Source organism: Melospiza melodia, chromosome 1 (genome assembly GCF_035770615.1).
Source record: "Melospiza melodia melodia isolate bMelMel2 chromosome 1, bMelMel2.pri, whole genome shotgun sequence".
Lineage (NCBI taxonomy): Eukaryota > Metazoa > Chordata > Aves > Passeriformes > Passerellidae > Melospiza > Melospiza melodia.
In genome coordinates, this window is record NC_086194.1 from 139,222,576 (window position 1) to 139,237,155 (window position 14,580).

The following is a 14,580-nucleotide window of genomic DNA, read 5'->3' on the forward strand; positions in this document are numbered from 1 at the left end:
AGCAAAATGCAGGTCATACAGTGCTGTCAGTTGGGAGGGTTTTTTGACAATTTATACTTTATGGGCTGTATTTGATAACTTCAGCTTCACAGTGTTTACCAGTGCAGTAATTTATCACTGTGTTTTGTGCATGTCTGCTGAAACTAGTCCCAGAACATGTCAGCATGTACCAATAAGCTGTATATGTGACATGTCAAGCACATGTTGCTATATGCCTATAAAGCAGCTGGGTATCTTTGTCCTTTTGTTCTCTATATATTTCCTTTTGTTATGTGTGTATTCACCCTTGGTAGGAAGCCAGGTCCAATGTGCTTCTCTTTTTCCTCATATTCTTGGAACCCATGTAAATCTTTTGAGCTTGCATGTGAGCAAGTGGAGGTGGCTTGAGGCAGCATCCACGCTGTGGGTCTCTGAGATAACTGATCACTAAGGTAAACTGGGCTATCAGGAACTCAGCATTCACACTGTTCTTCTTCTGGCAGCTGAACTGGTTCTTGGAGGTTTCCCTTGGGCACACTTGCAGTGAGTGAGGGCAGCTGCAGGGCAAAAGGAGATACAGGGACCATGTGCCTTCTGATAGTTCTGCTTCTCCTAAGGACACAGCTATGGTTGGGTGATATCTCCTGGTGGAACCCTGCCAGCTCTTGGAGTGATAAGTGAATAGGATGTAAACAGCAGGGTTTCGGTCAGACAGTTCATGTGCACGGAATTCACCGTTCACTTTAAATGCCTTACATGCTAAGTAATTTTTAGAAACTAATTGTTGAAAAAAGTGAAAATAACCTGAGAAAAAGTACTCCATATAAAGTAGCAATAATACATTTTGGTGTGTGCATGAGGAAAGTACTTGAGGATGAAATCAGGAAAACAGAGATACATGTATTGAAATTGCAGATATGGTATTTCACCGCCCAATTTTGCATTTTTACTTTGAAATTTCATCATTCATTTATGCTGTTGGCAGAATGCTTGCTTGTGTACTAGTGTTCCTTTAGTATGCTTCAGTTGATTTAAACCAGTTTTCTTCTGAGCTTCTGTGAAGAATTTCTTTGATGTGGTGCTGCTGTCATTTTTCTGGTTCATGTTATACACACTCTGTGATGTTCACGAAATGATGCAGTTTATTACGGTTTGTCTATAGTTTTCCATCATTTTGATTTGTGGTGTTTGCTGTGCTGAGGGAGAGTCCATGTAGTGTTGTTGCAGATTGTGGTTTGGATGTTCGTTAACCTCTGTGCTCCAGGACATTCTTCTTGTAATACTCATGGATCATCATCTTTGTGTCTGGAGTGCTGGAAAACTGCAGTTCACTATGTCACTATGAATGAAGCATCCTTTTACTTGCCAAATTCTTATGCTTTGTCAAAAGATAATACTAAATCTTTCAGCTGTGTTTAGGAGGCTTGGGGTGGTTTCTGGTGGGTTGGTTAGTTTGCTTGGGAGAAGGGGCTGAAGTATATGTTTGCAATGAATCAGTCTTTTAAGTATTCATTTCATTCCTTCAAATTGAAAGACTGTCATGTGAAGACATTCTGTAGCTGATCTAGCGTACAAAAAGAAAGTAGGGAAAAAACCATTTCCTCTGTGCAGCTCATGTAAAACTGAACCATTACTCAGACTCCTCTAATAAGCACATGCATGCAACTATGAAAATGAGTTAAATGAAATCTATTAATATGCATACATTCATTAAGTGTTACAAAACCAGCTTTGGTAGAGAACAGTTACCTGGTGATACTGTTGCTTGCACCTGCATTGTGAGCTTTAAATCTTCCCAGCTGGTGTTTCTTCAACAGTTTTAACTCTGAGGCTTTCAGCTGGTTCACTTTCCCACCCAGTGGCTTCCCTTACCTGATGTTGTCCATGGTAGCCTGTGTTTTCTGGTAATCTCATGAGCCCAGGGAGTCTCTCAGGACGCTGTTTTCTCCAGTACACTGCTCTCGGGTGCCACACTGCAGGGCTGAACGCCAGGTCCACACTGGCCCCTGCCCAAACCTCCTCTGTTCCTAATCAGGCAGTGGGGTATGAGCATGGCCCAATTAGCTGCCAAACAGGAGGCTGGAAAGCAGTGTGAGAGTAACCCATGGAACAGGGCAGGTACATATCTGTCTTCATGCATTTATTGGGTCTTTGTGGCAGCCAGAATCCCTGTTAGACACCATTTGCCTGTGTCTTTGTGAGGCCCGAGGCCTTTCTGAAGGGCGACGTCCTCAGACTGCTCAGTGCTGTGCAGGTGGGTACAGCCTGCTGGGACTTGGGCTCTTGGATTAAAACAATTGGCACACGTGGTGTTAACTGCAGTGGCCATGAGTTGTTTCCTGAATGGAGTCTAAGTCCAGGGCTTGATGGGCTAAAGGCTAACAATAACTATTTAAAAGATTGCTTCATATCTATTTCCGTATCATGTTTGGAGGGTTTTGAACAGACACACTGGGTTTAACTGGAGTTAACAGTGGGCAAGATACTGCCATAGAAGGAGCTTTAATTCCAGACACCATCTCATTTTAGTGTCCAAATCTCTTGACTGTTAACAGTCTGTTCTGGGGCAAGGAGGTTGTGTTTTCCTTTGTGTGAGGATACAAAGCTTGGTGTTAACCGAGATAGGCTAAGATATTCCTTTGAAGATGCAAGAACTGAAATGGAGAGCTGTAGTGTTAATGCTTGAAGCTGATAGTGAAGTAATGACTTTGTTGCTGAATGACCTGCTGTGTTTTAGAAGTAACTAAAATTCTTGGACTACGCTTGTCAAGTGGTTTGGGCTGTGCTTTTTGTGTGACTATTTGAATGTATACAAAAGTTTCATGGTACATTTATATGCAACAGTATTCACTAGCAAAACTCCTGGCTGCATTTAAACAAGTCATCTGTATTCTTGCTTGTCTTTGTCTTACAGGTTTTTTTTATGCTCTGTTTCTTTCTGTATAATTCTCTTGATGTTATAAAATGAGACTTGATCTTTGGTCAGGGGCAAGGTTTTCATACTAATTCAAGGACATTTTCAGTAAAACCAGAACTGAATAGTTCATATTGTTGCTTCCTGCTCTTCCTGGGCTTGGACTAACATGTTAAAGGTACTCTGCATTTCTGTGACCTCTCACATTTGCAATGGAGTTGAGATGGGTCCTTCATTTTTCTTCTGTTTTCTCATGTTTTCCACCCCCACCACCCAATCACTGATATGCCTTGAGAAAAGGCTTAAAATAGTTGGGATGGCAGCACACTACATGGATTTGTAACATTCCTTAGAAGCAAAGTACTGCAAAGCGGTGGAAATGAGGTTCTTTGTGTGTATTACTGCCCAGAAAACATAAATGGGGAATGCAAGGGAGTTCCTGGGGACAAAAATGTCAGAGTGAATGCTGACCTTTAACTTCACTAAAAGGCAAGCTGAGTTCCATGCATTTCTCTGTGTGCTATGCAGTTAACCACCAGGTATCTACCTTGACATTAGAATATTAGCCTTTAAAAGCTCACCAAGCAAATCTGTAAATTACAATTTATTTAAATTTTAGGACCTTAACAGTGTTTTGCATAGCATGATGCACTAGACAGATGAATGTACTGTGGAATTCGTTCAGGCAAATTACAATTTAAGGATATGTACCGTGTTGCTGATCACTAATTATCTATTCCAGAATAGGAAGAGGAACTGTATAAAATTAACTGCTCGACAGCCCAGTCTGCAGAGGGATGTTCAGTGTGAGGAAGGACAAAAAGCTGCTCTTTAGTCAAAAGTTTAGGGCTTAGACTGTGAGACAGAGTTAAATTATCTCCAAGCCAGGGTCATCTTCTCACCTTTCCTGGGTTGAGGCTGTACTGTAAATCAGTCCAATAGCTCCATTTAACTGATCTGCCGACAAGTGAATGATTAACTGAAAACTATCAAGCAGACAGAAGCAGAACACTGCTCAACAACTGCAAAGTAAAATAGCTCTTGAATACAGATTACCTGACTAAATTATTTGCCAATGAGTTATTCTAGCTGACTGAAGTTCAGAAGCATTCTGGTCTGGGGCTCACCTCGAGAAGTCCTAACAAAGCCTCTTTAAATCCTCTCTGTGAATGCAGAGGCAAATACCTTGGCAGATCTGAAGGAGCAGAGAAGGCTGTTGCTACAATGCCAAGTCTCAATATCTGGCAGTACCTATCCAAAACCACAAAGCTCCAAAATCAGGAAAGGGCAGGTTAGAATGGTAAAATTCCTCATTTCTTCCTGTGTGGACTCTACTGAAATGGAAGCTTGTGATCCAGTTGACTTGTAGCTTGTGTGGACACAGTTACAACACCCTAATCCGAACACTGACGTATTTTAAAAACTGCCAGACTGCTTCTCTGATTTGTTTTTGGAGAATGCTTGGATGGCTGTCAGTGCCTGACACATGAGTGTAGTATTATGCAGGAATACTTCAGCAGCAGCACTGTTCAGAAACAGGATCTCCTGAATTGCTGCTTGCCAGATACGTGCCAATACCTGTGACTGTTGAAATGAGCACCGTCGTGTCCTGTCAGGCCCAATACAAGTCTTGTGAAGGCAGGCCTGTAGAACATGGGGCTTCTCCATAATCAATGGAACAGTTCCTTATGACAGCTTGTGGGGTTTTGGGGACGCCCTTGTGTTACAGTGGTAATACACTGGAGTGGGCTGCAGTATTTTCACACTTGTGTTCATTCTCTGCATAGCCTTTGAAATCCCAAGAAACATTTCAGGTATTTATGGGGAGGAAGCTAAAATGGCATAGGCTGTTAACTCATGCTGCATGTTACCATTTGCATTAGATATTCCCTGCCTCTTAAGCCTTCTCTGAATGTTTGAAAGCACAGCAGATCCTCAGTAAACATGAGGCTTTGCTTTAATGGGTGTGGTGGTCTTTTCTGTTAAACAGAATCCATGCTAACTCCTGTTTGTCTCACACTTTTAGATCTCGTTAACAAAATAAAGTGAGGAGTGATACTGTCATTAAAAGAGCTTTTTTCCCTCCCCTCTATAATTTATATTTTTATAACTGTTTTATGGCCTCAATTTGCTCAGGAAAACTTAGCAAGTTACAGATCATTTTAAGACGTCTGGTTGAATTTTAGTGGGGGTGTTGAAACTTACCCCTGAAATTTCAGAGGTTGCAGAAATAGTTCCCTAAACAGTGCTAGATATCACACAAACCTATCTCATTTCCCCTGTGTTATTGCTCCTGCCCATACAGCAGGAGAGCTGTCATTACAGCGGCTGGCTGGCCTAATGACGGCCTTGCCGGTGGATTGTGGGCACCCCTGGGCACACTGGAGAGTTAAAGTGACACCCCTCGTGTGCGCAGGGATGTTTTAAAGTTATTTTTACCCGAGCGTTGCTTTTTTCCCAGAGTTTCTGTGGGGAGCCGCCCAGCAGAAGCAGGAGCATCCCCCTAGGGGCTGGGTAGAGGAGAGGGGACTGAAGCCTTGGGATTAGGGGAGGTGAAAACTTGCCCCTAAAACAAAATATGGATTTTAAAGTGTTTTATTTTAGTGTGGCTATATATATATATATATATATATATATATATATATATATATATATATATATATATATATATATATATATATATATATATATAGGGCGTGAGGGGGAGAGGATCTCACCTCCGGCCCCGTCCCGCAGCCCGGGGCAGGCCGCGCTCCGCGGAGGGCTGCGCGGGCGGGCGGGCAGCCTGGCGCCGCGGGCGGGGAGGGGCGGGAGGCAGGCACGGAGAGAGGCAGGGAGGGAAGAAGAGAAGGAGGGAGGGAAAGAGAGAGGGAGGGCGGCCGCAGCCTCGGCGCCCAGGCGGAGCCGCCTTTCCCTTTCCCTTTCGCCGCCGCCGAGCCCCGAGCGCGTCGCCCTGCGGGGGCGGGCCATGGCCGCGCCGGGCAGCGGCGGCGGGAGCCGGGCCGGCAGCCGGAGGAACAGCGCCTGAACTTCTTACAAGTCCTGGAAGAGGAGCCCAGAAATAGTTGCTGGGGTGAAGGCGAGAGAAGCTGGGTTTCCTTCCCGAGGTCCCCGCGGTGCGGTGTAGCCGGTGGCTGCGCCCGTGAGGAGGAGGAGGGGGAGGAAGAGCAGCAGGAGGAGGAGGTAGGGGAGGTAGGTGCGGGTCCGTGGTACCCAGGGAGGGGAACCGGGGCGGCCTCGGCGCCGTCGTTCTCCTCCTTCTCCGAGTGGTTCGCAGTCAGGATGTGCTGCTATTTCGGAAGAGCAGCGCTGAAGCGTCTTAGGCAACGCTGCTTTGTCGAAATTCAGGTACCCTTGAGGAATTCAATTTTGTGGAGGTTAATTAAAAGGCTGTTGTAAAGTAATATGGCTAAAGCTCTTTTGACAGCTCGTCCTTTCTTTTTTTTTTTTTTTTTTCCTTGTGTTTGTGTGTGTGTTTATGTGTGTTTTCCTCCTCTAGGAGCTCATAAAGGTGTCAGTGCTGCTTCTGAACGTGCAGTAGTTTTGCAGGATGGAATGCGCCTTTCTTACTCCCCATTGAACTTAGGATGCGTTGTTATGCGGGTAGTGCATTTCATCACAGCTCAGCAGTGTCACCTGAATGCCCTTACGGCTCTTCTTGCGCTGAAGAATTCTGTGAATATCACTTGCTGCAGTGTCCTTGTAGCTAAGGTTTGTTTATAACTTCTTTCAGACATTCCAAGTGGCTTTATAGACACACATAGAATGAGACTGTATTTTTAAGGCTTGATGTTAGAGTCTTCTAACATTAGTGTTGTCTCAGTGTCTAAATATAGTTCTGATCTTTTTTTTTTCCTTCACCTGCACATCAGTCTCTTCAATGACTGTAATATGAACTAATGGTAAAAACAGAAGCTGCATATGGAGGAGTCTTTTCCTGAAGGCTTTATGATACTTTAGATTTCAGGAAAAATTGTTACTAGCTTTTGGAAAGCATGTTGGAAAGTTCAGTGTTGTTAAGGTAGTCTCCATACATGGTATTTCTTGTAACATAAAGCCAGAAAACTGACCTGTTTTTTAAAAGATACTTTGAGATTCTCGTTTAGATCAGAAATGCAGCACAATTGACTTGCCCATGTCAGTGAGAAGTACTGGTTGTTTTAAAAACCTTGGCAAAGCTGAAGAAGTAGGCACTAGTGATTACATGATAATGTAACATAATAATAATAACAACATAATGTGTTAAAATTGCTTTCCAGCCTCGAATTCCCACCTGTGATGTAAATTACAGCCTCACCACATCTGATGCTGTTGCACTAAATTCTGTTTTCTGTACATAAGCCACTAATCTGTGAATCCCTATGAACTGAACCTTCTCATTCTCTGTGCAGCCCAGAAATATGTGAGAGTTCAGTGTATGCTCTCACCTGTGGGAGTCTGTAAACTCTGGATGTAGAATATTGCTGTGGCTGCACTGATGTAACACGATGAATCACCTGGTGATGAACTGGATGGGCAGTTTGTATAGTGCTAAAGGGTCTTTCTCCTGCTTGCTTTTTGTATTTCCAGTGTTTAATTTGTTGCCTTTTCATTATCCAACACCTTTATGGTTCTAGGCAGCCATCAATTCTGTAAAGCCCAGACTTCAAAAGTGATTTCTGGATTGTGGCCTGTAACTTGGATTTGCATATTCCATTATATTATTATCCAGCTATATTCTGTTATATGGATTTTACCTTTTGCTGATTACAGTACATAAAACCCTGGAACTCTTTCGATGTTCCATGTGTTAGCAGTAACATCCCTCTTAAACAGATTGGAATTCTGTATTTATGTAGTGAAACCGAGGGAGAGCCGTTGGTGACTTCTGTTGAAGGTCATGTAAGAATGTGTCCAGTAAATCTGGAATTGAAGTGTGATGTTCTCTCATTTCATTTTCATCCAGAGGGGTAAAATGAGGCTGGATTGTTTGCCTGGTGTTTACTGAAGTCTGACTGCCCTCTTATGTAGAGCTGACTATGTTGCAGGTGGCTGCTGTCAGCTGTCTCTAAGAGCTCTTCAAAGTTGTTTATGGTGCTGTTGCTGCAACTCCTGAGCTGTGCTATCCTTAGGCATCTACATTTAAGATTTAATTGGACCTGGTGTATAGGCAGACTGAGAAAGCACACCAGGAAATGTGCAGGTAGCAAGTGTAATACAAGCTGGATTTTTTTAATATACTCTGTTGTTTGTGTAAGTTGTACCGTCTGACACACAGTGATCCTTGTGGGTACTATGGACACAGGCTAAATGGAATTACTGGAGAATGGAATTACTATGGAGATGTGTTCAGGATTAAAAGACAACTGCCTCTTACTGGCAGTATTTGTTCTTAAGACCTGTTTTATTATTCCGAGTTTGCTTACCACAGCAGAGAACCTGTGTTCTGTCATGTAATAAATATGAATGCAAATAGGTCTAATCCAAGCCACGGATCTTGTTATAGGCCAGTTAAGAGTAATTTACTGGAGCTTCTTTTGGGAGGTGGGGCAGAAGGGATGTTCTTGGGTGCAGTAACAGTCATGGGAAGGTAATGTTTGCCTGACTTCTCCAAAGTAAATTTGATAGAGACAAAAAGAGGGTAATTACTTATTTCATTCCTTTGGTTGCATTTTCACTTTATTTGCAGTCCTTTCCTGTAACTAGAAAGATTCAGCTGAATTGGACTTTGCCCACGTTGCTGCAGAGGAGTGGTGCTACTAGAAATTTTTAAAACTGCTAGGTAGTGGGTGGATGTGTAAACAGAGAGCTTTTTCCTTTATAGTAGTGGCTCAGTTCTCAACTCTCTCAAATTATACTCTAGAAAGGATTGTGGAGTTAAGCCAGGGACTGACTAGAGTATTTTGGTTAGTGCTCTGTTTTTTAATTCAGGTGAAGTCTTGCTAGAGGTCTACCATGGTGTCTAGTGTTACTGTATTAAAAATTGGATGTAATGTGATATTTAAAAGGATGTATTTTTGTGAATGAAACTTATTTTCTCCAGAACCTTGTTATTGAACAGCTTCTGGCCATCCCTTTCTCTGTAGAGATTAGCAATCTGTGTTTTGCCTTTGGCTTTTTATGAACCCCTTGACTTCACATGCAGTGCCTCATCCTGTACTTGTGTTGCACTGGATTCTGAATATCTTATCTCCCATTTCCTATGTGTCAGCTGCTGTCTGGTAACAAGAATGGGACACTATTTCTCCATAGAGAAGTTGAGAAAAAGTTGACTTTCTGGGCTTTCTACAAGATTGTGTAAGGCCCAGTGATATGTTGAGCCATTATCAGTGCATTTGTGGAGAAGACTGAGGAAGTGATGAAAAGCATGCCAAAGGTGATACTTTTTCTAAAGTTAGAAGAAATAGGGTAGTGTTAATAGTGAATAATAAGAGTGCCTCCTGTGCCTTGCTTTCAGTTTCTTTAAATGCAGGCTCCTTCTGTAATTAGAATCACAGGTGAGATTTTCAGCAGCTGGTTTAATGATGGTTCAGTCCCAAACTAAGTCCTTCAGGGCAGATGATTGGTGTCTGGGGAAGTGCCTATAAGCTGATCCAATGGATATGGATCCTGATGATGCCTCCAAACATGGTTGCACGGAGAGTCTCCTGGGGGTTTTGTCTGTTCTTGTCCCTGCTTCCCTTGTCTTACTCAGAGTGAGTGTGATTTGCCCTGGCCTTAGGGGTATTTAAGGCATTGTGGCAGCAGCTGGAGAGGCACCGGATGAGTACACAATTACCTGATCTAGCCTTGGACATTGTAGGCAGAGGTTGAAGCATAAGCACCCAGAAAAGGATCTTTTGATTATAGTGCTACCATCTTTAGGCCATTACCATTCTAAAAAGAAGAGAAAATGTTTCAGTCCAAGATAAAACAGTCTGATTAAACTTCAGAAACTTTTTCTAATCCAGTTTGCTTATGTAGAAGAGAGTAAAAGGAGGATGCCACACACTGCTAAACTATGTTGTGTTTGCCTCTTGCATGCAGCTATGAGGAAGCTGTACTGAATATTTTATAGTCAGGCATTCATTTGTGGGTGTACTAGATTTGTGTATGCTCTCATGGTGTCAGGGCTCTGCTCTTGCCGTGCTCTTTCTTTACTGCAGGCAAGGGTCAGCCTGAAAATTGATGTTGTGGCTTCCTGCAGGAAACAGTGAAAATCCTGCTGGGTTGTATAAATCCATGGAGAAAATGGACAGTGTAGCTGTTGATAGGCTTGAAACTGCGCCAGGAGGACTGGTGATTTCTGATCTACTCTAACTTTTTCTGTGTTTTCTCCTGTTTCAGGTCTCCATAAGCCTGTTTAAGTTTTAGCTATTTCTGGTCTCGGCATTAATCTGTCTTGCAGGTTATCTACATTATCTGCATCTTTCACTGGTGGCCAAGTTTGATTTGAGGGGACTTACTTTGATATGTGGTTTTTCTGAAGTTCCCTTCCCCTTTGGTCTGTTATCAAAGTTGAGCCGAGGGACTGCTTGTTTTTAGTTCAGGAAATGCTGTAAGCAGAGGTAGAGATTCTCTGCTGACTGTGTCTGTTCAACTCACTTGTACCTGGCATCCTTTAAAATTCTTCAATTTCCACTTTTGAAGCTGTGGATTAAAATGTCTCTACTGTTTTCTCTCCATTATTACTTCATGTAGTTATCACAGCATTAGTGATTTTACCTGCTGTTTAAAGCACAGCTGCGTTCCTAACTGCAGTGTGGTAAAGATTAAGGCAAGTCTGTCCCTATTTCTGTAGTCAGACCTACAGTTCAGATGTAAGAAGCTCTCAAGAGCTGATATGCTCAAGGCAAATAGAAATTGAAAGAAATCTCTGATCCACTGGAGCTTAGTGGCAGAGTGAAAATGCAGTTCTTCCAAGTTTGTCAGTTCAGCTTAGTGTTGGTGACCCAGGCACGGCTCAGAGGAGATGCCTCAGGGAAAGAAAATAATCACAGCCAGTGATCTTCCAGGCAGCTTAAAGAACAAAATGTGAACATTACAGTTTTGGTTTCTCAGATGATTTATTCTTCATCTCCCCAGTAAGATGAATAAATTCTTCCTGAATTAATCTGGTTGACACTTCCTCCTTTTGTTTTTCAGAGGTCTTTCAGCTTCAGATATGAAATAAAGCTCAGTCTTCCAAGACTACAGCTTTTAATCCATACGGCTCCTGTGCTGGCATTTAAAACTCTGACACTAAAAATAAGAAACTGAAGGGATGAGAGAAATACAGCCTGTATTGTAAAAATGAGTACAGGCATCTTGGAAACCTTTGTAACAAACTTTGGTTTACAAGAGGAGAAGGACAGTGAGTGATTTGAATCAGGGAACACCTAATCCATTTTAAAGCTTTACTTGTTTTTCTGTGATGAGCAGTAAGACAGATAAAACACGGGGGCTTATGCTCAGTTCCTGATACTGGACCTCAAGTAGATAAAGGTTGACACAAGTGCTTAGTAAAGTCTAAGCTTAGTGAAACACTTACTGGAAGTGGTGCCTGTTGACTTGTTTTAGTGGACCTATTATGATGGGGAAGAGCTCAGTTAACCTTTACAGCTCAGTTACAGTGTGTGGCAATGGGAAAACACTCTTAATCTCATGCTGGTATAAAGTTATGGAAGGTGTGCCTTGCAACAAAGCTTTTAACAGTAGCTTTCCAAAGGAAAAGAGAAACCAATTTGAAACCCATGGTCTGTGTAACTGTGTTGAATAAACTGTGTTCTAGTCAAATAAAGGTGGGGAGAAGCTTAACCCTGCTCAACACTGTAATTACCTAATTGGTGAAGTAGGGAACAATCAAATTAAAGTAAATGCAATTGTAGCTAAAAAAAAGTTTCTGAGTATCTTGCAGTATGGGATGATCTATCACTTAGCTGTGATTATAGTGGTTGTAAACATTCCTTTTTGTTCAAGTCATCAGATAGGTCTTTGAAAATTAACTTTATTTTAAATGGCAAAAAGAGAAATAACAACATGAAGTTTGATGATATGGCTTTTGAGAGCAAGAAAAATAGTGAGTTGACTGACTGAGACTAGTTGAGTATCAAGAACAAATCTTTTCACTGTATTCCAGGAGCTTTGGCCTTTGTGCCAACATAAATATGGGTGTCTCTCTAATAGCAGAATTGCATGGGATTAGTTTGTGCTTTTTGGAAATTTATGATATGAAATATAGAGTTTACTTTTATACTTCCCTGTTTTAAGAAAATAGGGAGTCAGTGTTGAACTGGGCACTCCTTTTTCCTCTGGCTGTTTTTAAGAGATGAGGTCTCACTCTTTCTAAGCCACTTCTCTCATGTTTGTGAGTTGATCAGACACATCTTGCTGTAAAGCTGTGCTGCATTCAGTGAAGCAGCTCAGATGGCTGTGTTGTGCTGGCCCAAACAGAGGTGTGTAGCTATGCAGTGTTAATTTTGGCTGCTATAAGCGCTACTGAAGCTCCTGTTGTTATCAGTGGGATCCAGTAAATAATGTGCTAGTTCTCAGGGAGGGCAGGTGAGGAAAATGCTGTCCTTCTGTGAGTAAAGAGGCATCTAGTTGACACTAAGCTTTCTGCCTTTTTGATGGCTTTATTCTCAGTCTCTTGTGTTGTGCCCTTCTCACATTCTGCAAGGAAATTTAACTGTTCCACTGAAGGGAAAGGATGACCTTACACCCTGTGTTCTGCCAAACACAAAGTATGCCTGGTAAGGGGAAGGAGGGACAGAGAGGGTAAATATTCAGACAGACACATGATGCTGCCTGTGTCTCTCTCTAAAACTCACATGAAGAATTTGTTTTCCTCATGTCGTCTTTCATCTCTGATGTGACATTTAAATGCGCTCAGCATGTTCTGACAAATCTGAAGTGCCCTCTGGTAGAGATTCATGCAGTTGAAAACCTTTGGTATTGAAATAAATTGTTCTGAATGTAAAAGTTGGTGGCATTTCTCAGATGTCTGATACCAGGTTGTCATCTTCAATTATTTCTTCATGCCCTTTGTTCCTACAAAGTATTCTCTGCAGTGGGCCCAAATCTGTTTCCAGTATGTCTACACAGCTCAGTGAGCTTTTGGATGCGCTTGTGTCTTTGGAGAATGTGAGTGATTTCAGTGAAACAACAAAGAACTACAAGCATGAAAGTTTACAAAATAGCCATGATTGTGGCTTTATATGTACATATTAATGTGCATTTTCTGCCAGCAAAAGTTCTTGTCACACAGGTTTTCAACAATGTGAGTTAAGAGCTCCTGTACTTAAATTTTCCTTCTATGTTCACTTTAGGATAACATGATGGAATTCAGATTTTCTCAAGAAAAGCTGCAGATGTTGGACCAGTACCATTGACGAGACCTCCTGACTGCAACACCCAGAGCAGGGTCCTGTGAGGAGTTTGTCACAAGAAGCACACAATGGATCTCAAAGAGAGCTGCCCAAGCGTTAGCATTCCCAGCTCTGATGAACACAGAGAGAAGAAAAAGAGATTTACTGTAAGTATGTAGGAGAGTAAGCACTGTGGGCCAAGGCATAGACTATTGGTGCCTAGCAGCTTTCTTCTCTTCTGCTGCTAAGCTTCGTATTATTTTCAGTAGGTTTATGGAAATCAGTTTCCTTGCTCTTGTGAGCAGTGGCCATAGTCCGGTGTGAAAAGTTGTGAATATTTTAGTGTTTACCTGTATTGCTTTCTACATAAAGAACTTGCCTTTACAATTTTCTGCTGATTTTATCCCTAAATAGCTGCATTTGCTTGTATAAAATATTTAAGTATCCAAGTACAGGCAAAATATTCTGGTACCATTTTTGGCATTCTACATGATTTTTCATGAAGACATTTATTTTGTAAAGGGATAAAGTGTGAATTTGGTTCTTTGTGAGGGTTTGGTTTTTGTTTTAACATCCATTCTTTCACAGATATCCTATTATGCTGTTGTAATTTTTTGTGTAAAATGAAAAAATATATAAACCATCAAATTTTTTCAAAACCTTTTTTTCTGTCTTCCTTCCTGTTTCTGATTCTAATGCTTATGAGTTTTTTCCTATCCTGTTCCCATTTCCTTGTCATTTCTCTCCCTCTTCCTTTCTTTACCTTCTAGTTTGACTTTCTGGTTGTGAAGTCTTCTTATTGTGTGGGAAGTTCGTTGCATTGCATAGTGAAAAATAAAGTAGTGTGGTATGGATTTTTGTTTGGCTTTTAAATAACCCTAAATGACAAGATCAAAATACTTCCCTTAGAAGGCTCAAACTGTTTCGTTGCTCTTGTGCAACTTCCTCTAAGATTTTTTTTTTTTTTCATTGAGCGAGTTAGTCACTCTTCAGATGAGGAATGCAAACACTGTGGAAACAATATGGAGTTGCTGAAGAATACAACAATACAATGTTTTACTAGGAGTTATGCTGTCTCCTTCTCCTCTTCACCTCCTTTTTTTTGGAGAAGTGCTCTTTGATTCTGCAAGTGTGTCAGGATGTAGCTTGGGGAAGAAGTGTGCCAGTAAAGGGAACTTTAAACAAAAGAGAACTTTACTAATTCATTAAACCTCTGCATTCATGTGAAACTCAGGTGAGCAGAAAAACCTTTGTGAAAGTCTAATCTTGAGCAGAGCAGTTCTGTTTTGTTGCCTCAGTGCTGGCAGTTCTGCAGTTAAAATTTGCCAGTGTGGTACATTGAGCATGTACTAATGCTCTGGTGTCCAGGTCATTTTACCTGAA

At 41.7% G+C, this 14,580-nt stretch overlaps 1 protein-coding gene across 4 annotated transcripts in view; it reads left to right on the plus strand.

Annotated features, from left to right (window-relative positions):
• SGK3 (serum/glucocorticoid regulated kinase family member 3) overlaps nt 1–14,580 on the plus strand; it is a 55,318-nt gene that overhangs the window by 16,059 nt on the left and 24,679 nt on the right. The window contains exons 1-3 of one of the 4 annotated variants that reach the window (XM_063169724.1): nt 5,882–6,085; nt 6,393–6,604; nt 13,159–13,364. In XM_063169724.1, coding sequence (XP_063025794.1) covers nt 13,287–13,364 — 78 coding nt within the window. In that variant the 5' untranslated portion in view covers nt 5,882–6,085; nt 6,393–6,604; nt 13,159–13,286. Of the gene's footprint in view, nt 1–5,881; nt 6,086–6,392; nt 6,605–13,158; nt 13,365–14,580 lie in introns of those variants that run through there. The other 3 variants (XM_063169733.1, XM_063169740.1, XM_063169713.1) reach the window with 3 other exon arrangements.